Source organism: Sarcophilus harrisii, chromosome 3, assembly GCF_902635505.1.
Source record: "Sarcophilus harrisii chromosome 3, mSarHar1.11, whole genome shotgun sequence".
NCBI lineage: Eukaryota > Metazoa > Chordata > Mammalia > Dasyuromorphia > Dasyuridae > Sarcophilus > Sarcophilus harrisii.
In genome coordinates, this window is record NC_045428.1 from 1554017 (window position 1) to 1581138 (window position 27122).

A 27122-nucleotide genomic window follows, 5' to 3' on the forward strand; every position below is an offset into this window, starting at 1 on the left:
ACCTTGAACGTAAACTCTAGGGCTTGTTCTTGATTTCAAAAACATTGCTCTTCCTCGGTTCCCGCCGCTAGTTCCTGAATTCAGCTCCTTTCCCGACACGTGAACGATCTGTGATTCGCGAGCTTTTGCCCTCATTCTGTGAAACGGCGGCTCAGCTTTCTGGGCACAGCAGCTCATGGCTCATGGGCTTGGGACGGGCAAGAATTTCTTGTCCCTCCCCCGCCCTTTTGCTCTCCCTTTCTGGAATGAGGATGAAAAATCAGGCAGCCGTTCCGCCGAGAACACGACACCGTTATGGTCTCGAACCTTGACGGGGCCCTGGGCACCGGGAGCCAATGCCTTCGCTGTCCCGGATTAACTCTGCCAAACCTCATCCCTCCTCAAACCTACCGCGGTTCCCCTCCCCCACTCTCTCAGCTGAGCCGCTTGCCTTGTATTTTGCAAGGTTTACAAACTGAGACCATTCACCATGAGCTTCCCCTTCTCCCCTCCTCCTCTCCTCTCCCTTGGGCTTCCTCTACCGTCTCCTCCCTCATCCCTCCCTCATGTGAGGAGATCCATCCAGTTGTTTCTGCTCAAATGATCCCATTCCATCCTGCCTCCTCCAGTGGATGGCCCCTCTCTCATTTCTTCTCTCACTCATCTTCAGTCTCTCCCTGTGTACCGGCTGCTTCCCAAATGCTTACCCACCTACCCCTGATAACTATTATTCCATGTCTCTCCTGCCCGTGGGGCTGCACTCCTGGAAAAGTCTGTCTATGATAGTTCCTGCTACTCTCTTCTTAAATCTATACAGTCTGACTTCCTACCTCATCATTCCACCGAAACTTCCCCCTCCAAAGTTACCATCGATCTCTTACTCGCTGAATCCAATGTTTTGTTTTCGTTCTCAATCCGTGACCTCGCTGCAGCCTTCGACACTAGCGGTCACCGCCTTCTCCTGGACACTCTCTTCTGTTTCCAACTTCTCTGACTGCTCCTTTGCTGGCTTCTCCTCCTGATCACAACAACAACAAGACTCTAACTGCGGGAATCTCTCTGACCTCCCTCCCGGGACTCTTCTCATCTCCTTCTATACTGCTTTAATCTCATCAGGTTGCATGGGTCTAATGACCATCTTTGTGCTGATGAGTCTTAAATCTACCTCTCCTGGAATCTCAGTCTCTATGCTGACTTCTGATCTCATATCTCCAACTGCCTTTCAAATGCCTTCAACTTGGATATCCGGGAGAAATCTTCAGCTCAACATGTCCAAAACAACTCATTACTTTCCCCCTCAAATCCTCCCTTCTTTCTGCCTTCCTTATTACTATACAGGTAGTAGTGTACTGGGTACCGCCATGCTCCCAATCCCATAGACTCTCAGCTTAGAAGTCAGCCCGGACTCCTCACTCTTCCTCCCCCCAGCCTTATCCGGTCTGCAGCCAAGGTCTGTTGATTTCATATCTGCAGCATCTCTTGTCAGATTCACCTCTGCAGCCTCTCTCTTCCAATCCACCTCTAGCATTTCTTGTCAGCTTCATATCTGCAGCATCTCTTGTCACTTTCACCTCTGCAGTATCCCTGGTCACTTTCACCCCTGCAACATCTCTTGTAGATGTCACCTTTGCAGCATTTCTTGTCACTTTCACCTCTGCAGCATCTCTGTCACTTTCACCCCTGAAGTATCTTTGTCACTTTCACCTCTCCAGTATCTCTTATACTTTCACCTCTGCAGTATCTCTTATCACTTTCACCTCTGCAGCATCTCTGTCACTTTCACCCCTGAAGTATCTCTTTGTCACTTTCACCTCTCCAGTATCTCTTTGTCACTTTCACCCCTGAAGTATCTCTTTGTCACTTTCACCTCTGCAGTATCTCCCCCTTTCACCTCTCGATCTTGTCCTTTCACCTTGCATATCTCTTTTCCTTTCCCCCGTTCTCTTATCACTTTCACCTCTGCAGCATCTCTGTCACTTTCACCCCTGAAGTATCTCTTTGTCACTTTCACCTCTGCAGTATCTCTTATCACTTTCACCTCTGCAGCATCTCTGTCACTTTCACCTCTGCACTATCTCTTTGTCACTTTCACCTCTGCAGTATCTCCTCATTCCCCTTCCATTTCACCTCTGCATCTCCCCAATATACCCCCTCCTCTCCTCTGGCCCTTTCCTTACCAAGTCCAGACTGTTCTCACCTTACAGCTGGACTATGGGGTCTGATGCTGGGGGTCTGTCTACCTCAATGCTCTTCCCACTCTAGTTCATCCTCCATTCAACCACCAAAGGGATTTTCGTCAAGTGCAGGTCCAATCACGTTATGCACACTCAGTAATTCCATGGGCGGCTACTAAGTCTCAGCTACAACCCCACCTTCCACAGGAAGCCTTTCCCAAACCTTCTCAACTCTCGTGCCATCTCTCTGTTGATTATTCCCAATGGATCCCGTCTACAACTTGTTTGCTTGTGGGTTTTCTTTCCCATTAGATTGCGAGCTCCCCGAGGCCAAGGGTGGCTTTTACTTTTCTTTGTCTCCCCGGGCACAGTGCTTGTCACACACAATAGGCATTTCATAAATGTTATTGATGGGCAAATCCGACTCCTTCCCTTTTAGAGAGGGAGGGACAGACCCAGAGAAAGAGTTGGCAGAAATAGGATTTAATTCCCCGAACTCACCCTTCTTTTTGTTGGTCCACATCACCTCCTTCTCCCTCATTTTTGTCACGTTTTAATCTGGCTGTTTATAAACATGGACTATTTTAATGGACATCGTGATGCACGTTGCAAACTCGAGCCTTACTGGTTTCCATTACCATGCCACACCACGGAGCCACGTATTCGGAGATTTTCAAGCGAAAAAGTGAGTTATTACTTTTAGGCATGTATCGTTCTGTTGACCTAGAATCCCTCCCCTCTTGGCCTTTAAGGACTTTGTGCTTCTTTGGTTTTGTGGATAAATTCTTTGAGGTTTTTTAAAGAGATTCTTTTGAGGGAACTAAAGGGGGTCGGCGTCCATGGAGTTTGGGGCCTGCGGTGAGGAAGAGCCGAGTTCAAATGTGGTTTCAGATACTTTCTAGCAAATCGGTTCATCTGTTTGCCTCAAATGCCCCCAGCTGTAAAATGGAGATAACGACGGCACTGCCTCCCAGGTAGGAGCACACAGCTGGCGCGCTATAAATGGTTATTCCCTAGCCTTCCCCTTCCCCTTCCCCTTCCCCTTCCCCTTCCCCTTCCCCTTCCCCTTCTCCTTCCCCCTTTACAGAATTTGCTGCCGGGGCAAAAAATAGAATTGCGAGACCTACTCCGGGGCTTTTGAGATTTCGGTGGAGCGGGGAGCGGCGCCATGACTGCGGAGAACGTTGAGAAGGACGGCAGGCGCTTAACCTCTCTCGGGTCGGGTCGCTGTGGGAGCAGTGGGGGAGGGCTGCTAGGGGTCTGTTGGCTGACTCGGAGGACCGGAAGGGACCATAAGGCGCATCCCGCCCAGCCCACCGTCTTCTTCCTCCAGACTTGCCTAAGCCTTCGGACGCCCCAGTGAATGTCCTTCCTACTGTTCTGGCTTTTGTGGATGTCTGTTTTCTGGTGGCCGGCGTGATGTCTGCAGCAGATTAACGGGTAACTGGGGAACAGGTGATAAGAAAAAAAGAAAGTCTCCTCTCTGCTGCTGGCAGGTCGGGCTGAGCCGGACCCAGTTGTTCCCCCCCAACCTCAACAACAGCAGAAGTTCAGAGCCAGAGACCATCCCCCACCCCCAGCAGCAGCAGCGGGGGGGAGGGGGGGGTTATGCTCTTTTGTCTCTCCTCCCCTCCCCCGTCAGATTTAGGGTTTGATCTGCCTTTGTGGGTGTGAGCGGGGGAGGAAAGGAGGTAGGTTCTGGGGCCTTTCGCCTCCCCCGCTGCCTCCCCATCCACTGGCGCTCTCCAAGCGGCGGGTGCCCCGAGAGGGCGAGCCTGGCAGCTGTGAGGGGGTGGGGCAGGAGGGGCCTGGGGCAGGGGCTGGGGGCGGGGGAGAAGCAGGCCGAGGGCTTAGGGGATCTCTGCGCCGCTGGGGCAGGAGGAAGTCAGGAAGAGGAGCACGGCTGGGCCCCGGCTGCTCTGGCCCTGCCTGCCTTCCCCTGGGCTGCCTCGCGCCTCCGGGCCCTTCTGCCCTGCTGGGGCCCGGGGGCGGCCGGACGAACTTGGGGGCAACAGGGGTTCGAAAAGAAAGGTAGAAAGATGGTGCATCCGGCTGCCCCCGGCCCCTGCACAAGGCGCTTCCGGATAAGTGTTTACTCTGCGCAGGCTGAGAGGCCGCGTGCCCAAGGGGGGTAGGGGTGGGGGGGAGTGTGTGTCTGTAAGTGTCTGTGTATGAGTGAGTGTGTTGTGAGTGAGTGTGTGAGTGAGTGTGTGTGTGTGAGTGAGTGAGTGAGTGAGTGTGTGTGTGAGTGTGAGTGTGTGTGTGAGTGTGAGTGAGTGTGTGAGTGTGTGTGTGAGTGTGAGTGTGTGTGTGAGTGTGAGTGAGTGAGTGAGTGTGTGTGTGAGTGTGAGTGTGTGTGTGAGTGTGAGTGAGTGTGTGAGTGTGTGACTGCACATGAATGGGTGAGTGCCCCAGGGCCGGCTGGTAGGTGTGTGGGCCCACGCTGGGAAGGCTCTCAGTACAAAGTGTGTGTTGGGTCTTGGGGCACTGGGGGCTCGAGCTCTTGAGTAGGGGCCAAGTAGCCAGCCATGTCTTGGGCCTCCGTGTGGAAGACAGATGGAGGCCTGAGTCAGGGAGCCCCGGAAGGCTGTTTCAGCGGCCCCATGGGAGGTGAGAAAGGCTTGAGCTCAGACAGGGGCCAGTTGGGGGGAGGCAGAGGGGAGGGGTCCCAGGGCCCCCCCCCACTCTGGGCCCTCCTCCTGGGGCTGCTGAAGGACCAAAAGAGACTCCCCTTCCTGGGAAGGGCTGAGCCAGCCCCGCTCTGGGGGATGCCTCGGGAGGGCCCCTCTTCCCCCTTCCCCCTCTGGGGCCCAGTTTGGAGTTCCAGAGGCGCCTTTATGAGCCTTCACTGAAGGGGATTTAGTGCTTGTCAAAGCTCAGAATCTGCCCCTTCCTGGCCAGGCCGCTTTCTGCAGGACCATTGAGGGTCCTGCCCCCCCTTCCTCCGAGATCTGGCCAGGGCTAGGCTGGGGGCGTTCCCATAGCAACGGGAGCCCGGATGCCACAGGAGCACCTCCGTCCCTTCGGAGCCTCCGGGTGCTGGCGCCGCCTTCTGGGGAGTCCTAAAATCTCCGTCCATTGGGGGTGCCCTCCGTGCCTGGCACTGTGCCCAGCCTGGGGACATCTACAGGGTCACAGACGGCTCTCTGCCCGCCGGCCTGGCCTCAGGCTGCATCGGGCGAGAGACATGGGCTCCTCTCCGGCCTTGCCAGAGGGTTCCCGCCCGGGCCGGCCCCTCCTCCCTGAGCCCGCGCCAGGGGCTCGGCACCCGCCGCAGAGGGGCCCCTCGGGCTGTGCCCCTCGGAGCCGGCTGCGCCCCCCAGGCTGTGCCCCTCGGAGCCGGCTGCGCCCGCTGGGCCAGTGCTCAGATGTCTATCCTGCTGCTTCTGCTCGCGGCTCAATCCCGGGCCAGGGAGGAGGGTGTGTGGGGAGGAGCCGGTAGAGCGGGGCCAGACTAGACAGCCGGCCTAGCCCCGGGGCGTGACCCAGCCAGGCCGGGAGGCCGTGACCTGTTAATCAGGGCAGCTCCGGCCTCCGCCAGCAGCTGGGTCTGGGTCTGTCTGGGTCCCCGCAGGGAGGGCCCTGGGCGGGGGCGGGGCTACTGCTCCTGCCTGAGGGCCCGGCTGCTCCTCAGCCTCTTGGCTGGGCTCACAGTGGGCTAGAAGGAAAGAAAGAAAAGCTGTTTGTTTTCGTAGGATTCTGCCTGTGATCCAGCTGAACCCGCAGTGGGCACAGGGCGAGGGCGCGGGGCCGGTAGGAGCTTCTGCGGGGCTGGGGGCTCCTCACAGGCCCTGGGGCCTCTGGGCCTGCCCGTCGGGGGCTTCGTCCGGCGGGGGGAGGGGGCGGCGGCCCCTCATTGGGCGGCTCCCTCCCCGCCTGCCCCGTCCCCAGCTGGCAGGGCCCCGCCTGCCCCCGTCCCTACGTAGCTCTGCCTCCCTTTCCCAAGCCTCTCCCCGCTGCACTGCCTGGAATTCTGCCCCCACGGGCCCCCCTTTGCCCCCCAACTCCTCGGAGGACTCCGGCTCCCTGGGGGGGGAGCTGCCCTGGCCCCCCCTCCCCCAGCACCGAGTGACCCCCGAATCACTGCCCTGATGGGGGGCGCCCCTCCCCTAGGAGAGAGAGCCTCCGGAGCAGCCCTGCTGCCCTGCTCAGAGAGCATAGGCTTTGGGGCCTCCGGCACCGGCCCTGGGAGCTGCAGATGGAAGGGAGCGGGCCTGGGAGGGCCTTCTGCAGGGCCAGCTCCCACCCGTAGCTCAGGGATCCGGGGGCACCGTCACGAGACCCGCGGGCGTTTGCTCGGGGAGGAGATGCCGGGGAGAGGCAGAGGGCGGCTCGGGGTCAGAGGCTTTGCCTCTGGGGAAGGGGCTGCCCGGGCAGCGGGCGTGCTCCCCGTCCTCGTCCTTATCGGGCAGGGGCTGGGCTCCTCTGAGGGGGCGTCTCGGGGCGTGTCTGCCCGGCTCTGAGCTCTTGGTCCTGAGATACCAAGGGGTGATGCTCGGAGTCAGAACTCTGCCCCCTGCGGGTCTGCACACGCCCTGCAATGGCTTCATGCCCCATGGGGCTCACTGGTGTCCGGGTAATGAGTCCCCGCCTGTGGGACCAGTATCTAGAGACTCTTGAGTAATCGTGTTCTCTGTGGACTTTGGAACCCGGTCCTCATGCTTCTGCCGGGGCCACAGGTGAGGAAACAGCCACTGAGGCTGGCTTGGTTTGCCCCCCGTGCCCCGAGTGCTTCACCAGCCCTTCCCGGGCCTCCTCGGGTCAGGCTGGCGGTGGCCGGAGCGGGGCCGGAGTGGGACCGGAGCAGGGCCAGAGCGTGGCCGGCCCTTCCCGGGCCCGGTTTTGGTGGGTGTGCTGGGAGCGTGTGTTCAGGATGATGACGTGCTGGCTGAGTGTGTCAGGGGCTGCAGGCCGGGCTGGGGGAACTGCGAGCGGTCGCTGCTGGGCCGCAGGGGGCAGGGCTTTGGGAGAAGCCCCGGGCGCTGTTCAGGGTCCGTCAGTGACTTGAAGGCCCATCACCCTTGCAAACAACATGGAGCTGGGTCGCCGCCCACGGGGCAGTCCTTAAAACGGCTCCCTAAGCTGGAACGATGGGCCAGAAGAGCTGGGACCGATGGGGACCTCCCAAAGCGCCCGGGCCTGGCTTCTCCACCACCGGTCCTGGGGGGCAGCAGAAAGGAGGAGGAGAGCGGAGGGTCTCAGCGGCCCAAGGGAGCCACCTCCCAGAGAGCTCAGCCTCCCAGAGGCCCGGCCGTAGCTGGGAAAGTGGCTTGGGCGCATTTTCTTTCCCAGCGGCGAAACTGAGCCAGGTTTCTTTCAGAACCGAGGCGGGGCTGGATTCCCCAAATCCTCGCCCGGCAGAGCTGAAAGGCTCCGGCCCCGAGGTTGATGGGCTGGGACCTTCCCCGGCGAATCTCGGGTGCTAGGGAGCAGACCAGGGCAGGGAGGTGTGGGGAGGGAGCCAGTCTGCGCCCGTGCCCGCTGGAGAGGGTGGCCAGAAACTGGAAACTGAGCAATGGCCGCCATTTGGAGAACGGCTGAATAAATTGTGGCACACGAATGTTATGGAATGTTATTGTTCTGTAAGAAATGACCAGCAGGACGACGTCAGAGAGGCCTGGAGAGACTGACAGGCACCGAGGCTGAGGGAAATGAGCAGGGCCAGGAGAGCATTCTAAAGGACCAGTAATGATACTAGAAATGATCAAAGGATTAACGACAACAAGGCTCCCCTAACAATTCAGGGCGATCCTCAGTCAACAAGCTCCTCTTGACAAGGCAGAGGGAAAATAGCTCCGAGCTCCAACTAGTCAGACTGGGGTCGAGAGCTCCAAGCTGCTGCAGCCTCAGTGGTTTGGGCTGCGGGGGGAGGTGGGGAGCTCCCCGCCACTGAGAGCCTTGTGGGCGTGCCGGGGAGGGGGCTCCAGGGGGAGGCTCTGCCCCCCAGCCCTGAGTGGGCTGAAGCTGTGGTCGCTTGGTGAGGCAGACTAGGGCTGGGTCTCCCTCCTGGCAGCCAGACGGCCCGGAGAGAGCTGGGCGAGAGAAGGAGGAAGCCTCAAGCTTAGATCGTTAGCCTGCCTTTCCGTTTGGGGGGGCTCCTTCCCAGGCTCCCCAGCTGCTTGCCTGGCGCCTCCACCCGTGTTCTAGTACCTGGGGCCTGCCCTCAAGCGCCGCTGCCGGGCCACCAGCTTCGGTGGCTTTTCTGGAGCAGTTCAGGAGGGCTTTGTGTCCCTGAACTTGGGGTCTCTCACGGGGCCTGGGGCCCAGCTGCCCCGCCTGACCCATACGTGGTGGCCTTGAGGGAGCAGCCGAGGCCAGAGGTCAGCGGCAGGTGGGGCTGGGACAAGAGGACGCTCAGGCTCACTTTGACCAAGAACTAGGAAGATGAGGCTGAGGGGCAAAGGACCGTGGGTCCCACGCGGGGAGTCGGGCCGGGCCCGGCGGGGCGCTGCTTTGGGAGTTGGGGGGCCCGGCTTCGGATCTTCGGGCCGTCGGGTCCCCGGGTCCGGGGCGGCCGTGCCTCACCTCTTCCCCTGTGTTCTCTTCCAGGGTGTCCGAGCGTTCCTACCGGACGGAGGCCCAAGCCACGCTGGTGCATGAAGCTGGCCTTCATCCCCAGCATGGAGGGAGGCTCGAGCCTGTGCTGCCAGGAGCCCTGCACAGAGCTGGCGGAGAGGGTGGCTGCCATCGACGTGGCCGAGCCGGGGGGCGCCGGCGCAGGGGATGACGCTGCCGTCTTCTCTGGGGATGGCCACGGCCCGGACTTTCCCGCAAGCGGCGGCCCCGCTGGAGCCCGAGAGAGGATCCCATCGGCCCCCTCCCTCACCACACGAGACGCCCACCCCCGGGAGCCCAAGGAAGTCCCCGTCCGGCCCTCGCTGACTGACAGGAAGCTCTCTCTCCAGGAAAAACCGAGCAGAAGCTGTCTCTCTGCCGCCTGCCCCTCCGGCAGCGGGCCCTATGCCACGGGTCCTGCCAACCACGTCTCGCCCCGCATCGCGCGCCGGCCCACCATCGAATCCAACCGAGTGTCCATCTCGGATGTGGAGGTAGGCGAGGCCCTGGGCGAGCGGCACGAGCGTAGCCGAGCTGGGCACGGGAGCGAGGGCGTCGGGCTTGCCGAGCCCTTGGCCGAGGCGGCTGCCAACACCAAGGGGAGGGTCACCGTAAGAGGTTCCCAAGTATTCCTCAAGCCTTCCTTGACTTTTTCTATGGGCCCAGCCCTGGGATAACCCCTATCCTGTGGGACAAATAGTAAGAGAAAGCACCAAGCGCTGCCTAGGGCTGGGCTGGGGAGAAGGGCTGTTCTGCAACCCTAAGTGAGGAGGATGGCTACTGGGGGGCCGGGGGCTGCTATCCTGCAGGGGCGTTGCAAGCCTGGGTGAGGAGAAGAGCTGTCCTGGAAGGGTTACAAACATGGGTGAAGAGGCGAACTACTGCAGGGTTGCTACTATCCTGGAAGGGTGCTGCAAGCAGGTGTCAGGAGGATGGCTGCAGGGCTCCAGGGGGCTGAGCAGGAGGAATAGGGTCGGCGTCAAAGGAAGACAGGAGTCGTGGGGTAGCCTGAGTGAGGAACCGATGGAAGTGACGCTCCCACTTCTCTCAGGCTCCTTTAGGCTTTATTTTATACTATATGATGATCATACACTTTCCTTTAGGTCAACATAGTCTTCAGCCCTGTGTCTGACTTACTGACCTTTATATGTTACTACATTGGACATTTAATATTTGTGAGGGATGTAGAAGACCCTTCCCCAAAATGATTACTCAGAGATCACTCAGTAAAAAGCAGAAAAGTTGGTTGTTGCAAACCTCCGGAGGATGAGCCGGCCCATCGCGGGATAAGAAAGAGAAAGCTCTGGGGAGGAGGGCTAAACAAGTAGTCACAATATACAGCTTTTATACAAGAGATGACATCAGAAGTAAGAGAGCATAGAGAAGGGGAGGGGGAGGCATCTAATTGGCTGTTGTTATTTGGGGAGATTGGAATGGAAGGTTTCAGTTTCCCTGAAATCTCCTGATTTCTAGGAAATAGAAAATCAGGCCTTCAGGCTTCATCAAGCAGACAGTGGTCCAGCCGATAGACCAAATATCGCTAAATGTCGAATACCGCTAAGTGTCATCGGCTCAGGTTAAGTAAATTTGTTTCTAGCTGGCCAAGGCTCAAGTAGATATGGGCCTGCACATATTATACGGGTCAGAGGGGAGACACAGAAACAATAAAATACAGAAAAAAAGAATTCATACGTCCCTGTAAGTTCTTCACCTTATCTCTCTATTCCCCACATATATGAGTAAGTTTTTTAGGGTTAAGTGGTAATTATTGATTACATTATGCAAAGCCAGTAATGAAAGGTAAATGTTATACAAGGTTAAATGTCAGTGAATTTTGTTAGTTACTTATGTCTTTGTCAATTCTATGGATTGCTTGATTCCTCTACTTCCCTGACTTGAAATCATATCCATAGGCATTTAGGGCAATTCCTAGTTATACTTTAACCGTCTTTGGGTCCCTCCACATACTGACCTTTTCTGAGTCTAAGCTGGTAAACATCATTATGTCCCAGTCCTTTGGATTCTCTCCCATAGTGACAATGCTTTCCATGGAGTTCTCTCCTTTATCATGGGTCTCACGGAGAGATTAGCTTTATTAGGGCAGAATATGCAGGTGGAATCGTTTCTAGTTAACTTGCCCAAATTCCCCTGGTCACCAGATTTTTGTAGATAATGTTTAGTGCTGTCATCAAGCCAATTATAAATAATATAGGAAATAGCAGTCCACTGATGAGAACCATAGAGGGAAATGTTGTTGCTGCATGAGGGCTGTGCACATCTGATCTCAGGGCTGGGCTTTGCCAAGCAGCCTAGAGATTGCGGCTTCCAACAGATAGGTATCCTGCGAGGGTGTTGTGAGCATGGGTGAGGAGGGTTGCTGTCCTAAGAAGGATACTGCAAGCATGGGGTGGAGGAGTGCTATCCTGCGAGGGGGTTGCAAGCCTGGGTGAGGAGAGTGACTCTCCTAGGAAGGGAACTGCAAGCATCGATGAGGAGGATGACTGCTGGGAGAGGCTGCAAGCATGGGCGAGGAGACCGGCTGTCCTGGCAGGTTGTTGCAAGCACGGGTGAGGAGGCTGCTTTCCTGGGGCGAAGCAGCACTTCGTGGGTGCTAACACGGGAGTCGTGGAAGCCTAATGAGCTCAGCTTCCCTGCCACCCGTGCACACCGGCAGGATTCCTTTCCCACAAGGAAGCTTGGTGAACATTTGGAGGAACCAGCGACCCCCGGCTTCAGTGTGGCGGCGGCTCAGGCGGCCGCAGGTGGTTGCTCTTTGTGCTGGAAGGAGACAAAGTGGCGTCCACGTATGAGAGCGAGATAAGTGTGGGACGAGCTGCAGGCTCAGAACGCTCTGCACAGACGGGACACGGAGTCCACGGGAACATCTGGGAGGGCTTCGGTCCTGTACACCTGGTGTCTCCTCTGAGCTCCTTGAATGCGGTTTCTCAGAGCCCAGCCCCTCTGAGGAGGGCACGCCCCGCCGGGAGGCTCTGTGCCAAGGTCTCCCAGGGCAGACAATCTAAAGTTCTGAAGAAAGACCTCGAGAGTGTCCTCGTGTCGCCTTTTCTGACGGCCTTTTGAGCACCCGCCGTGTCTTGTTGGCGAGCAGGCATTTGGCATTCAGACACTGGCCGGTGCAATGGAGTTGTGTCCCCCGCGGCAGCGTTGGATCGCTTGGCAGTTTGAGAAAGGAGCACAGTTCCTGGTACACAGCAGGTGCACAATAAATGTTCATTGGCTGGCCCAGACTGACCAACCCTCCCTTTACTCGGCCTGAAGACCAGTGCCCTTGCAACAAATGCCCTTGATGACCGCCTCCCAGCAGCCCGTCTCCGGACACGTCGACGATGCTTCCAGTCAAGAGGCTGCTGCTTTTGGCATCGCCTGTGGTTTCTGCCACCTAATTCCTGGCACTGCTGCCAAGATGGGCCCCCGGGTCTGAGGGGACCAGGCCGGGCCCGTGCCCATGCCAGGCCCGTGCCAGGCCTGGCTGTCCTCGGCTTAGCGGCCCCCGGTGCGAGGGAGGCCAGCCGCTTCCGTTCAGTAGCCTCCTGCCTGAGCTCGGCCCAGGGCAGAGACGGTTGTCCTGGGTCCCAGGCCCGGGACCCGTTGGGGCTCCTTGGCCCTGGCGGGCCGCACGAGGGTTTCTGGGTGCTCCTAGTCCTGGCGGGTCCGCGGGGTTGGGCCGACCCCGTCCTGATTCTGCTTTTTCCTCTTCCCCACAGGACTGCGTCCAGCTAAACCAGTACAAACTCCAGAGCGAGATTGGAAAGGTGGGTTGGCCGGGGCCTCCGGTCCTTCTCTTGCCCCCACGGCTTCCGCCCTTGCTCCTGGCCTGGGGGGCTTCCTCTTCCGGGGCAGCTGAGGGCATAGAGCTGGGCGGAGGCCCAGGATGGTGCCGGGGATGGGCACAAGGAGCCGGGGCTTCTGCTCTGTCGGGAAGCAGGACGGCTCTGCTGCAGCCGAGACACAGAGACAGGGGCAGAGACAGACAGACGTTCCCTTCTCCAAGTGCAAACATTCTTGCATCAAGAGCCCGGCCCAGAGAGGATGCTCTGCTCCCTCTGAGGCTGCTGGGGCCGACTGCTCTGCAGGGGCCCTCGGGGCAGCAGCCAGCGTCCCTTCTCGGGCCTCAGTCTCCCCCTCTGTGAAATGGAGCCCTACACCAGCTGGCCCTGGAGCGCCCTCCAGCTCCAGAGTGAGTGGTGGGCAGGGTCTGGTGGCCTGGAGGCTTTGCCCTGAGGGATGGGGGCGCCGGGCTGAGAGCAGTGGGGGCAGGTGGGGCATCCTAGGAGAGCCAGGCCCAAGGCCACCATGACGTTTAAGTGACTCCCACCCTCTGACCCCTGCGCCTTCCTCTGCCCCAAGGGGAGAGGGAGACCCCTATTTTATGCCACCGTGGTGGGAGTCCAGTTCAGTCCAGTGGGTGTTGAGAAATGAAGGCCCCAGAAATGGCAGCTGTTTGTCCTTCTCTCTCTCCCTCCCTCCTTCCCTCCCTCCCTCCCTTTCCCCTTTCCTTTCTCCCTCCCTCTCTCCTTCCTTCTCCCTCCTCTTCCTCCTTCATTCGTGCCTTGTGTCGCCCATGGCTTTGCCAAAACCTGTGATGCAAGAATGTGAGTGTCCCGGGGGGAAGGGCTCTGGGGAGGAGGGAGCCAGGGCGGAGTCAGGAGGGCTGCGTCCAGTCTTGCCCATGAACACACCCTGGGACACATGCTTCCCTGGCGACCTCATTTCCCTGTCTGCAGGGTGGGCTCAGTACCCTCGGAGGGGGCGACCTGCCCATCCTGCCCGTGGACGAAGGTGGGCCAGGCTAGGGCTTGCCGTCGGGGCCTCCTCGGGAACTGTGGATGCTGGGCAGGCCTCCGCCTCGGGCGGCCCCTCTGCCGGGCCAGGAGAGCTTCTTGCTCTTTGGGCCGTTGTCAATGGGGTTCTCGTGGTAACAGGGGCGGAAGCCCCTCGGAGGGGCCCTGGGCGGGCGGTCAGGCTCGGGACTGGCATTTAGGGGCCTCGGACTTTGAGTGAAGAGCTGGGCGAACTTTCTTTTTTGTTTCTGTTTCTTTTTTGGCCGAGGCAGTTGGGGCTAAGTGACTTGCCCAGGGTCACACAGCCAGGCAGCTTTAAGGGTCTGAGGCCACATTTGAACTCGGTGCTCCTGCCTTCAGGGCCGGGGCTCTCTCCCCTGCACCACCCGGCTGCCCCCGAGCGGGGGATAGCCTCCATCTCCGAGGGCAGGCGGCATCGGGGTAGTTGTCGGGCCCCGGGGGACGCAGGGCTGCCGTGCCCAGGACGCCTGGGGTGGCGGGCGCCGGGAAGATGGGAAGGAGAATTTGCGGGGGGAGCTTTGGGCCCAACCGTGACTAAGAACCCTAAATGCAGCGCTCCTCCCGGTGCCGGAAAGTCTTTCTCGCCAGGAGGGGGCTCGCTGCAGCCGCTGGGGGGGGGGGCTCGCTGCGGCCGCTGCGGGGGGGGGGGCTCTTGGTTCCTGAGCTGGGGAGACAATGCCCCGCCCCCGTGTGCAAGGCCAGCCAAGGGGCAGGGCGGCCTTTCGGGACCGGCACAGATGCTGGAGAGGAGTCTGCCGGCCTCGGACGGGGGAGGGAGCTTCTGCTTCTCCTCCTCCCCACTCTTTGGGAAAGCAGTGTCAGGTGTGGGCAGGCCCCTGGGGGGGCGCGGAGCCATGGCTCGCTCTGGTGCCCTGGCTCCTCCCTCACAAGGCCATTTCCCAGCTGCCCTCGGCGGGCGGACCCGGTGACTGGCCATCTGGCCCCGGAGGTGCCCACGTTGGGCGGCCGAGCTCTGGCCGCCGTCGAGCCCTGTGAGAGCTGAGCACGTTTGGGGGCGGGGGGGGTCTGTCCCCAAGGAAGAGCGGGGAGCCTTCTGCTCCCGTTATCGGGATTTGGAAGGAGAGTCTGGGGGATGGAGACCCCTGAAGTCCTGCCGGGAAGGTCACCCCCTGGCCCCCGTGAGCTGCCAGTCAACTGAGGGCCACAAGAACAGGGAGCACCCCTTGCTTTGGGCTGAACGCTGAGGTCTCCTGGAACAGGGGCCACTTTGTGAGCCCCGTCGTCCCCAAGTGCAGCCGCTGCTTTAAAAGAGGAGGGAGTGGCTGGGGGAGCCGGACCTTGGGGTCAAGAAGGGAACGGGCCCAAACACACCAGCACTCTCTCTGTCTCTGTCTCCCTCTGTCTCCCTCTGTCTCTCTCTGTCTCTCACTGAGTCTCTCTGTCTCTGTCTCTTTCTCTGTCTCTCTGTCTCTCTCTCTGTCTCTGTCTCTGTCTCTCTGTCTCTGTCTCTGTCTCTCTGTCTCTGTCTCTCTCTGTGTCTCTGTCTCTGTCTCTCTCAAAATTGAGCTGCAATCAGGGGGACAGAGACAAAAAGGGAAGGAAGGAAGAGATAAAGACAAAGATGAAAGACAAAGGGAGAGAGACAGAAACACAGGCAGAGACAGAGAGAGACGCAGGGGAGAGACGGCGTTTGCGGGAGCCGGGAGGGGCGGGTGCCTCCCCCCGCTGGCGCTGGGCTCCGGCCGCCACATTTGGGGGGCGGCGTCCATGAGGGCGGGAGTGTCCGGACCGGGCGGAGAATGGGGGGCAGAGAGCCTTGCCTGGGGCCGCTTGCCTTCCCCTGGGAGGTCTGGAAGCCCCTCGAGTTGGAACACTGGTGTCCGAGGCCCCGCCCCCTCGGCGCTCTGGGACCGCCCCCGGGCGGAGACGCCCCGCCCCCCGGGGCTGCTGGGCGGGGCCGATCCTGGCTGCTGGGGTGGGGGGGCGCCTTGGAGTCGGAGCTGGTGTCCGAGGCCCCGCCCCCTCGGCGCTCTGGGACCGCCTCCGGGCGGAGACGCCCCGCCCCCCGGGGCTGCTGGGCGGGGCCGGGCTCGGGCGCTCTCCGAGGTGCTGCCTCTGATATCCCACCCGGGCAGTGGCTGAGGGGCCTGGAGGCCGCTGTGTGGGGAGGCCCCGGGGGCGGGCCCGGCGCTGACCTCCCGGTTTCTCTGACTCCCCAGGCCATGAAGGTCCTGTCCAAGAAGAAGCTCCTGAAGCAGCACGGATTCCCGCGTAGGTGCTCGCTCTCCTGCCTGGGACCCTGCTGGGGAGGGGGGGTGCGGGAGGGGGCGCGAGCCCCGGTCCCAAAGGGGGGCTGGGAGGGGGCAGGCGTGGGAGCCCCCTAACGGGACTGAGGGACTCGCTTCCTCACTTAGGGAGGCCCGGAGGTGGGAGGCGGGGGGAGGGCGAGGAGACGACCTGGGGGTCAGGGGGCCTGGCAGAGGTGGGGGCCTCTGGGTGGCTCCCTGGCCGTCCTTTGGGCAGGACTAAGAGGCCTCTTGGTGGTCCCGAGGCTGGGGTCAGGCGGGGGCGCCTCTGGGAGGCCTGGGAGCGGGTTCTGCCATCAGGAGAGTCTCTGATGGGGGGGGCCCATCCCCAGGTTTCCCTGTTCCGCCTTTCTGGACAAACACCCCCTGAGCCCCCCGTGGCTTCCTGTTCTCTGCAGGGCGGCCTCCCCCACGCTGGCTCCGCGGCCGGGTTTGTCAGGAGTCCCCTTGGTTCCCCTTGGACTGGTTATCAGGGAGACCCATCAAAGAAGCCTGGCCCTGGTTCACCGGATGGAACCATCGAGTGACCGGCACTAGGCGGGAGCCCCCCCTCCCCAACCCTCCCTCTTTCCTTTCCTTCACCCCGGATGGGAGGAGGGAACCATCCCCAAGGTGGGCCTCAGGCCTGGGGAAGCCTGTTTTCCCAGACCCCCCAGGGCCCTTTCCCTCCCCCAACCTTTCCTACCCTCTTTTATCTCCTTCCAACCACCTTAAGGGATCCTCCCTCTCCCCCCACCATCCCCCAACGCCTCCCTCCCTGGCACCACCCTTCTTCCCTGACTTTCCCTCCCAAACTCCTCCCTTTCCCCACATCTACACGTTCCTACAATTTCCCTCCCATGTTTTCCCTGAATTATTTTCCATTTGGCCCCAGGGTTGAAGGACACTCTCCTCCTGCTATGGCCCTCCCTGACAGGTCTGGAGACCCCAAGTGAGACAACCTCTTACATGGGATCCTCCTGGTTCTCACCATGGATGAAATTGGGGTGGAGGAAAGCCTGGCCTCTTCCCTTTGGGCGAACAGAGTGAGGGTGCCCGCCTCTTCCCTCCCAGGGCCCGAGGTACGCCTGCCCGGCTGGCTGTGAACTGCCCGGCGAAAGCGCGGGCCAGGTCCATGGGCCGAGTCACGGCCATGACTCTGCGCCGCGAAGTGCTGGGCTGCAGGTGGATTCGGGTGAGAACACCCTTGACCTAGCTCAGCAAATCATTTAAATGAGGCCAGAGACACCCCAAAGCCTCTCAGAATCTGTTAAAATCAACCAGCCTCCTCATCTACATGTGGGGAAACTGAGCTTTAACCAAAGGAACTGACTCGCTTGACCGGAGGACTTGATCTCTCCCGGGAGGGTCATAACCCATGGACCTAGCTGTTCTACCGCTTCTGCTTTCCTTCCAGTGGTCCGCCCAAAAGGGTGAGTACCTTACCTCTCACCATCCCTCAAGTGGGGGAGCGGGAGATGCCGGGCCGAGGGTCCCCGGAGGAGGCCGCAGCCACAGAGCAAAGGCCAGACTCCCAGGAGGGTCGGTTGGTTCTGCCTCTCCCTTTCCGGGGCTGAATTGAGTCGGACGGAGGCCGCCTGCAGGGAGGCAGGTTTCTTGCCCCGGTCAGTTGGGAGAGTGGCCACCAGAGGGACATGGGCCAGGCTCCTGGCTTTGAACTGGAAGAAAGGCCAACTGAGGGGAGAGAACCTGGTAGGGAGAGGCCGTGGGGCTGGGGGACCGTGGTATGTGGGAGACCCGGGAGTCTGGGGACATGTGGAGAGGGAGATTGCCAGGGATGCTAAATGCCCACTGAGGACCCAAGAGCAGCCCCCGAGAGAAGCCAGGGCTGGCCACCCCGCCCTCTCCCACTGCGGTCCCACAGCCGGTGTAGGTGATGACAGCCCACGGAGGAGCAGGCTGGTGACCTGGGGACATTCCCTGGCCTGGAGACCGGAGGCCGGAGAGGAGGGGGGGCCGGGAGGGGGTCCCGGGCGCCAAGAGAGGGACGAGCGCCTGCCTCCAGAGAGAATCCCAGACTTCTAGTTTTGGGTTTTTCATGATTTTTCCCTTCTGTTTTCCCACGTGACTCATGTTAAACCGGGAACCTAACAAAGCACCACAGGGAAGCCTTTTCCCGGGGCGGCTTCCAGAGTCTGAGGCAAGGGTTAGCCTGGGCCGAGGTGGGGACGAGGCAGGAGCCTCCTGGGGGGTGGAGTCCATCAGGGGCTCCGCCCCATCCGCCCAGCCTAAGAATCCGGAGGTTCCCACAATGGGGGAGGAGCTGACGGACTCGGGAGCCCGGGCCTCTCAGAGGCCTTCCCCAGCTGGACTGAACAGCGCCGAAAGCTCAACCCCGGAAAAGGCACCTCATTCCGGACCCAGTCCTACAAAAAGCCTGAACCATCAGCAAGTGACACGGAACAAAGTCGAGGGGCTGGCCTGGGAGGGGTCTCCAGGCCATCCAGAGGAGTGCGAGGCGCCTGGGTGGGAGGGCAAGGCCAGGGGAAGCAGCATCCAGGGCCCTTAGTAAGATGGGGTTGGCGCTTCCCCCTCATCCCAGGAGGGCAGGAGGCCTTAGTTCCTCTGGCTAACCTCCCAGCTTCCTGTATCTGTAAATGGGCGGTGCCCCTTTCCCAGGTACCACCAGCACTTAAACCCAAGCGACATGGCCTGGCGTTCCTGCCCTGGCGGACCGGGGAGCCAAGGCGAGGCGAGAAGGCAGAAAAGGCAGGCCCTGACTGGTGCTGGGCAAGTGTAAGGTGGTAGCTCCGGGTCAGGGTCTTTCTTCTGGCCTCTGAGAAGCAGCTGGAGCCCTTCTCCCTCCTGGCCTGATTCCTGTTTGGGTGAGGCCTCGGCACAATTGGCGGTGGGGGCAGAGACCCTTACGCCCGAGCCCTCCTCCCTCCTCCGGTGGGAGCCCAGAAGGGTGGCTCGGAGCCGCCTGGCAGCCAGGGGTCCCAGGGCAGAAGGACGGCCAAGTCTAGCCAGTCCAAAGCAGAAGACCGGTGGGGGAGAAGGGGTCCCAGAGGGAACTCTGCACAAGAGTGCAGCTTCTCTGTTCCACCAGCCCGGGAGCCAGCCCTGGCAGAATGCCCAGACTCCCCAGAACCCTATGTCTCCCCTTTCTGTCGCCGCAGTCCATTACCAGAAGATCATCCACCGGGACATCGCCATCAACCTGCTCTGGGCGACCAACTAAGATCGCCAATTTGGGTCACTCAGTTTGAGGGAGCAGCCTGTCCAGGCACTGCCGGGACCCCGCTCATGGCTCGGAAGCTTCCTCGAGCGTCCAGAGCTTCCGGTGGTTGCCGGTGACCTAGAAGCTGCTTCCCAGCCCTGGCCTTGGCAACAGCCGACGCACTGCCTTAGAGAATGAGCAGGGCTTCCCAGGGAGGTGCTACCAAAAGGCCGAGAGGGGAACAGGTGGCATAGTAACCCACTGTGTGCTCTCTTTCAGGCGCTGGACGTCTGGGCTACGGGCATCACTTTGTACTGCTTTGTCTACGGGAAGGTGAGTGGGCCCAGTCTCCTCACTAACACAACTGCCCCCTTTCCCACCGGGCGCCAAGGCCTGGGCAGGGCGCCCCACATGGGGCAGAACGTGCTCGTCCAGAGCTGTGCTGATGCTGGTGGGAAGCCACCCGCTCTCCTGTCCTGGGGGACCAGTGCTGCCCCTCCCTCTGACACAGACGGTCTTCATGTTTGTGGGAGGGGCTCCAGGCCAAGGGAGAATAGGACGCCAGCCGGGCCATCTTCCGCTCAGCCTAAGGATCCGGATGAGGATTACTTTTTTTTTCCTCCCCCTCCTTTACTTTTTCTCCTTCCAATTTTAACTTCTCCGATTTTCTGCTTTGCATCCCTGGTTCAGCGGGCTTCTTCGACCAGTGGCCAATTGGTTCTTCACTGATCTCTCATGCCCCGCCCCCTCCACACACTGTCCAGATGACCCCCTAAGCTCGCTCCTTCTTCCAGTGCCCTTTCATCGATGACTCCATCCTGGCCCTGCACCAGAAGATCAAGCATGAGGAAGTGGGATTCCCAGAGCAGTAAGTAAGCCTCCCAGCAGGCAGAGGTGGCCCCGAAGCCTCCCCAGATGGGGCCGAGGTTGGACTTCAGCCGCGGGGAAACCAGAAAGCAAAAACTTGGGGTTGCCATCCCAGAGGGGGCCAGGGCCCCCATGGGGCTGCCTCATTGTCCTGGTCTGGGGCCCTTTCCCCTCCCAGGCCCCTGATCAGCGAGTCTCTGAAGGACCTGATCCTCCGCATGTTGGACAAGGATCCCCAGACGAGGATCGTGATCCCGGAGATCAAGGTGAGTGCTGTGGGGGGAGCAGCTTCCTCCTGGCCCTCGCCTGCACCACAGCCTCTGGCAGGGACTGAGGCTCCCCCTCCACACAAGTCTCCCTGTGTGTGATCAGGTCCTTCCGCCCCCACCCTCAGTGCCCACCCCGCCCCCACCCAGAAGGCTGAGTGTTAGAGGAGGGGGCAGGGTGAAACCCAGGGGCCAGAGCCTGGGGCCTGCCCCTGGTCACTGTGCTTCCTATGGGCTCCCGGGACCCCAAGCTCCTCTTCTCAAACTCCCCTTCATCCGCCCCCTCTCTCCTTTCCCTGGAGAAGAGGAAGAGCTCCCTGAGAAGCTGTAGGGAGGTGGGCGGGGCCGTCAGGGGCCTCACCCTCACACAAACCGGAGCTTTCCGAGCCGAGGGCCTGGCAGAGCTGGGGGCCCCACAGTGCAGAATGGGAGGGTCTGCTTGATTGGGGGTGGGTGGGAGTAAGAGGCCGCCTGCACTAGGGGCCATGGAGGCAGGAGGGAGGACCGAGGGGGTTCCATGAGACAGTGGGATCCCAGAACCAGGGCGGCAGAATGTCCGGGGGCTGGCTGACCGAGCCCCTCCCTCCCTCCGTCCATCCCTCAGTCCCCCAGCCCCTCTGTCCCCCCTCCCCTGGCTGACCGGCCCCTCCCACCCCCGGCAGGTGCACCCCTGGGTGACCAAGAACGGGGCGTGTCCGCTCCCCTCGGAGGAGGAGCACTGCAGCATGGTGGAGGTGACGGAGGAGGAGGTGAAGAACTCGGTGAAGCTGGTCCCTCGGCTGCCCACAGTGGTAAGGAGCTGTCCGCGGTGCTGCCGCCGGGCCCTGGGCCGCTGGGAGGCGGGACAGGGGGGAGAGGCGGGGGCGGGGCTGCCGGCCCGCGGGTCCTAGGAAGCCCCTCTCCCTTTTCGGGAGCCAGGCCGGCAGCCCCTCGGGCAGGGCTCCAAAGCGCTCCCGGCCAGCCAACATGTCCCCTAGTCACGTGACCCCCTCTGATAGGTGTGAGAGGGAACCTCAGAATTGTTCTCGCCTGCATTTCTCTGATCAGTTGTGATTTGGAGGATTTTTTTCCCTGATCAGAGATAACTTTGGTTTCTTTGCCTGAAAACTGCCTGTTTAAATCCTTTTACACCCATTTACGAATTGAGGAGGGGCTTGTAGTTTTCTAACTTTTTATAATTTTGACTCCGCTCTCTCTATAGTTGATAAATGAGGCCTTTAAGAGAGGCCCACGCTGAAAGACTTTCCCCCACATTTTTGCTTTCCTTATGATTTTGGTTGCATCGGTTTTGTCTGTGCAAAAAAAAAAAAAAAAAAAAAAAATAGCGTTTTATAATCATAATGATCTGATTTTACATTTTGAAATGTTCTCTGTATCTTCTTCGGCATGAATTCTTCCCTTCACTTGGATCTGACAGTTACACTATCCCATGCCCTCTCACGTTGCTAATACCAAGCTTTCTGTATAAATAGCACGCCCAGCTCCTGATCCTGCTATATCGTGGGAGATGCTGGGTTATACCTAGTTTTCACCATATGGTTTTCTAGTTTTCCCAGCATTTTTTGGTGAGCTTTGGGTTCACACGGGCTGGAAGCCCTCGTCGGCCCGGCCCAGCGCGAGGGAACAGATGTTTACAGTTATCAGATTTAGAAAGAAGGGAAAGAGAACGTGGGAAGAAAAACCAAGAGGAAGCCAACAGCAGAAAGCGAGCAGATGCCACGTTGTGGTCCACGCTCGTCTCCCAGAGCTCGTTTGCTGGGTGCAGCTGGTGCAGTTCATTGCTGCTCTGTTGGAACTGGTTTGGATCCCCTCATTGCCGAAGAAGCCATACTCATGTAGTCTTGTTGTTGAAGCGTATAACGACCTCCTGCTTCTGCTCCCTTCCCATAGCATCAGTTCACAAGCTCTGGTCCCAGAAATGGATTCTCAAAATGGGTGAAAATTCAGTTCTGCCTCTGAACGCAGATGGCGAAAGGCCCCGGGCAGGAAGCCCTGGTTGCCAAGCTGGGCGGCTCCTCCTGGAACCCCCGGAGTCGCCTCTGCTGCCAGTGCCCGACACCCTGTGCCCCCTTCTCTCCAGATCCTGGTGAAGGCCATGCTGAGGAAGCGCTCCTTTGGGAATCCATTCGAAGCCCACTTCAGATCCGAGGACAGGACTCCGCCAAGAAACGTATTAAAGTAAGTCATGGGCCAGGGGCGACGTCGCCCTCCTGCGGGGAAGAGGGCTCGGGGAGAGATCTGGGGGTTCAGACTGGTCGCCCTCGGCTTCCCCTGGGCTCTCTCAGCTGCTTCGCCAGGAGCCAGGCCCGGCTGCCTTTGGGTCGCTTTCGAGCGCAGGGTGCCCCAAGCCGCCTCGGGCAGGTGCCCGCTCCCCCAGGGCCTCCTGACGCTGTTCTTGCGGGGAGGGGCTGGGCCTGTGCCAAGCTCTGCCCATTTGTCTGGCTTCGGCTCCCTGTTTAAGGAGGTGGATTCTTCCCTGGTCAGCAAGTTCCACTGGAGCTTTCTATGTCCTCTTGATTGGGGATGGGTAGTGAAGGGGGGAGGACAAAGCCTCTGTAAATCCCGGGATTAGAGTTAGAAGTGACTTAGCAGAAGTGTCTGCCTTCTGCCAGCCTCAGCTGTGAACGCCCCCCCCTCCCCCGCTGGGGCAGCCAGAGGGGAGGCACACCAGCTGCAGAAGCCCCGGGCCTTCCTACTCGGTCCTGCTTGTCATTCAAGGTTCCTGAGGGGAAGGGGCTGGGTCGGGGGCGGCCCCCACGTCCGAGCCTCCATCCCGGCCGTGGCCTTCGGGGCAGCCTCCGGGCCTGGGGGGCAGCTGGCCCTCCCCCGTCCCTGACACCCCCCCCTGCAGGAAGGACGCCTGTAACAAAGAAGTGCCTGAGCCCCGAGAGGACCAGCCGGCCTCCTGAGCTCCCCGGCCCCCTCGGGGGTCCTCGCACCGCTGCCGTCGCCATTCATCCCGGGATCATGCGCCCACCCCATGGACGACGTCACGGCCGAGCGAAGGTTGTGAGGAGGAGGGTCCCGGGGACGGGAGCGTGGGGGACCTTGTTTACAGCCAGGCCCGGGCCCGGAGCCAGCCCCGAGTCTGCGCCTCATCTCCCCGGGCCGCCCCCGACTGATGAATGTGCTTAATTTATGATTCAGTGGAGCTGCCGCCCCCTGGGGGGGGGAGGAACCTCTCCCTGCGAGTTACCGGGGCCCCTGCAGCGCGGAGGGGGAGGGGGCCCCGCAGACTCTGCTCTCCCCCCGGACCAAGAAGGCAAAGGCCCCCCCACCCCGGCAGTAACTGGAATCGGGACCCTTCCCAAAGGCGCCCCCAGCCTTCCTGGTCTGGACCGTTGGGGTCCCCGGGGAAAGGTAGACGTTGAGCCGACCTCGGAGACGCCCCCACTTCTCCTCAGGAGCGGCCGGAGCCTGGGGGGGGGGGGGGCAGCCCCTGGTCTCGCCCTCGGCCGGGGGCTCTGCACTAAACTGGCCCCTCCCCAGGGCCCCTCCCCGCGGCCAAGGCCAGGGCCGCCCCGCCTGGAGGCGGCTTAAGCTGCGGCGCTGACCGTGGTGCTGGTGAACCCTGCCCCAAGTCCGGCCCGAGAGCAGAGAAAGGAAACGTGCTGACGCGGAAAGCCCCGCCCTCCCCCTTCCCCTCTGCCAAGCAGCCAGTTCCGAGAAAAGGGATCTGGGGGCCCGGCCCCGCCCCGCGCTTCCTCCACGGGCCTGACTGCACGCTCTGCATGCTCCGGCTCCCACCGGGGGCGGGGCCTGAGGAGGCCTGCGTGCGCCGCAAAGGGAGCCGGCCTGGCCTGCCTCCTGGGGGTCCCCTGCGGCGGGGGGCAGCAGCCCCGGGTGTCTGGCCCCGCCCCCAGCTTGTGCCAGACCGGGGAGGGAGCCCAGAAGCCTGTACATACTCATTAAAGTGTACATACGCAAGGGGCGTCTCCGTCCTTCTCCCGGCTTCCCCAGCGGCCCTCGGGCCCGCGCCCCCGGAAGGGCGCAAAGCCCCTCCCCCGCCTCCGCCGGGGGCTCCCCGTCCAGCCTTCTGGGGCCGCTCTCCCCTCCCCCCGGACAGGGAAGGGGCGGCCGGGTCTGGGGGGGCTCCCCACCGTGGGAGAAGGACCCTGTGGTGAGAGTGGGGCACGTGCCGCAGGGGCTTCTGGGAGAGGTCCCCCACAACCCTGAAGCCGAGGCTCCTGCGGGGATGAAAACAGCGGCGCCTCGGCCTCCGCCTCGGGGGGCGCTAGAGAGCACGACCCGGGCGGGGGAGGGGTGCCGCTCACCGCCGGCCACTGGGCCTCCAGTCACTCACACGTCATGTGACCTTGGGGCGGGGCGGGGCAATGACTGACTGGGGGGAGGAGGAAGCTCCCTCAGGGAAACAGGAAGCAGGGGCTGTGCCGACCAATCGGATGTCACGGAGAGTAGGTTCTTCCGGCTGGGGATTCCGGACGGATTTTCAGGTGGCGCGGCGCGACCTTCTTCCCAGCAGGCCCCGCTCCTGGGTCCAGTTCGACGGGAAATCTGCTCCGTGAGCGGAAGGTTCCGGGCCTGCTGGCTGAGCCCGTCCGGAGTGAGGGCAGGTGCCGGCGTCCGCCCGAGGGGGGGGCTCCCTGATGGGGCCCGCGGGAGGCAGCCTCCGACACCCGCTCACCGGGTAGCCCTGCGCCCGTGGCTTCACCGCCGCCTGCCTCAGTTTCCTCCTCTGTAAAGCGGGGACCGCGGTGCTGACCCCGACCCAGGGCTGACGTCATCCCCTGGGGAGAGACAGAGAGTGATAAGGAGAAATGGGGGGGGCGGGGGGGGAGACAGAACGACGGGGGCCACGGAGGTAGGGAGAGGCTCGGAGACAGGGAGAGCCGGGCCCATGGCTCTGGCGTCCGCGCTGGTCCTCGCCCGCCGGGCTCGGGCGCCGCGGGCACCAAGCACATCCTTTGTTCCCGGCTCCAGCCTCCGGGGGTTGGGCCCGCGGCCCCAGGACCAGCTTTCCCGGTGCCAGGAGAGACCGGGGGGGCGGTGCCGTGCACGGAGCTCCGGCCCCGAGTTCAAATCCGGCTGTGTGACCCTGGGCAAGGCACTTAACCCCGACTGCCCCGGGGGGAAGAGACCGGTGGTCCCGCGCGCCCCCCCCCAGAGGAGGCCCACGAGGAGCTGCCCAACTGCGCCGGCCCGTCCTGGGAGAAGATCCCTGATGCTCCCCTCGCACACGCGACTCCCGGGTTCCTGCGGAGATTGGGGCGTTGGGGTCCCCAGTGCCCCCAAATCCGCCCAGGCGGCCTCCGGGTGAGGGGAGCCTGTCCCCCGGGCCCCGACCCCAAGGGCCCTACAACCGGGGCTCTAGGCAGAACGCTGCTGGGGCGCGCTGCTGAGCCCAGACAGGAAGGAGGCGGCGTCAGAGGGGCCGGAGGCGCGGGCTCCCCCGAAGGGGGGTCCTCGGGAGCCCTGCGACCGAACCCCCGGAAGCTGGAGCTGGGACGCGTCCGGCAGAGCCCGGGCCACGGCCCTTCCTGTTCTGCCGCCGGCTCCCGCTTGGCCCCGGGTCTCGGGGTTCGCAGGAAGGGGCCGGAAGAACGAAGGGGCCTCAGTGCCCACAGTGCCCACAGTGCCCGGGCCGGGCGAGGGACGCCGGGCGGGCAAGAGCCGGTGTGGATGCCAGAGCCCCGGCCCAGAGGCAGTAACTGGTCCCTAGACGTGCCGCCTTGGGGGCTGGGAGACCTCCTCCCGCCATAAAGCTGGCCCGGCCTTCCCCCAGGGCTGGCGCCCCCTGCGTGGAAGCCCCCCCCCCGCCCCCGGTTCCCAGCGGTTGCTCAGCAGCAGCCCCAGCCCTGCCAGGATGGGCACGAACGTCCTCTCGGCCCCACCCCCGGTCACCAGGCGGGCGCCCCCCCCCCCTCCCCCCGGCCCTGCATCCCCGGCTCCGGCCACAGGGGGGTGGGGCAGGCCAAGGAGCCGAGCTCTCCCGCCAGGGGCCCTCTGTGCCTCTGACCGTCTCCGGCAGACTCTCAGGGCCTCCCGGCCGCCCTCCCGCCCCCCTGGGCCCCAGCGGGTGCCCGCCCGGGCCAGAGTCCCCAGAAACCCGAGGTCCGCGCGGGCGGCGTGGGAGGGGCGCAGAGACCCTGGCTGGGAGGAGGCCCCGCGCCCTTTTGCTCCTGCTTCCCTCGTGAGGGACGATCGGGCGTCTCCGGGCCCGGATTGTGACAGAAGCTGCAAACCCGAGTCAGGGCCCAGGGCGTTAACAGAAATGTCAGCAAAGGGGGGATGCCTCACCCCCAGCCGCAGGCCGGCTTCCCCCCCCCCAGCTTTTGCAATCCTGCAAGTCCCCATGGCCGGACCTTATCGGCCCCAGGGCCACGTGCTACCTCCTCCCCCCTCGGACTTTCAGCCTCCAAGCCCCCGAGAGCTCGAAAGGGAGAGAATCCAAACCTCCCTGGGATGCTGGGGCTGGGGCCCGGAGAAAGGGAGGGAGGGAAGAAAGGAGGGAAGGGAAAGAGGGACAGAAGGGGGGGGAGAGGAAGGAAGGAAGCAAAGGAGAAGAAAAAGAGGAAGGAAGGGGGGGAAGAAGCAGACATTACACATTTATGAACATGACTGCAAATTGTCTCCTGGGCAGAGAGCGCGGGGCCAGGCCGGCCTGACCACACGCTGACCTCACAGGGTCCTTGGGCAGCGAGCCATTATGGGGGGGGGCAAGCACACGGAGGCCAGAGAGAGAACCCTCTCAGAGGGTCTCCGGGCAACTGCTAGGAAGTGGCAGCTGGCGCCCGCCCGGCCCCTCGTGCCCTTTAGCAAGGAAGGGCCCCAGGAGCCCGGGCCACCGAAGCCCGTGCAGAGCGGGGCAGCAGGAGTGCCGGGCGCTGGGGCGAATGGCGGAAAGCCTGGCCGCAGGTGGGGGCCTGGCACGCAGCGGGCATCGAATAAATGATCGCTCGAGGAGGAGGAGGCCTTTGCCCCCAACGTGCGGCTCCATCCCAGGCTGTGTCAGGGACCCTCCTTCCGGTACCATCCTAGTTCCACATGTGCGGTTCTCTGTACAAACCAGA

At 61.8% G+C, this 27122-nt stretch overlaps 1 protein-coding gene across 1 annotated transcript; it reads left to right on the forward strand.

Annotated features, from left to right (window-relative positions):
* Positions 1-1926: 1926 nt before the first annotated feature.
* Positions 1927-23346, forward strand: CAMKK1 (calcium/calmodulin dependent protein kinase kinase 1). The gene is made up of 17 exons (XM_031957323.1): positions 1927-2838; positions 8703-9202; positions 12434-12855; positions 13454-13508; positions 15130-15763; positions 16197-16335; positions 16852-16962; positions 17195-17323; positions 18105-18264; positions 18418-18534; positions 18848-18960; positions 19204-19291; positions 19753-19826; positions 20004-20091; positions 20754-20882; positions 22172-22269; positions 22943-23346. The coding sequence occupies exons 1-17, from the start codon at positions 2793-2795 to the stop codon at positions 22998-23000; spliced, it is 2961 nt and encodes a 986-aa protein (XP_031813183.1). The 5' UTR covers positions 1927-2792; the 3' UTR covers positions 23001-23346.
* The last annotated feature ends 3776 nt before the right edge of the window (positions 23347-27122 follow it).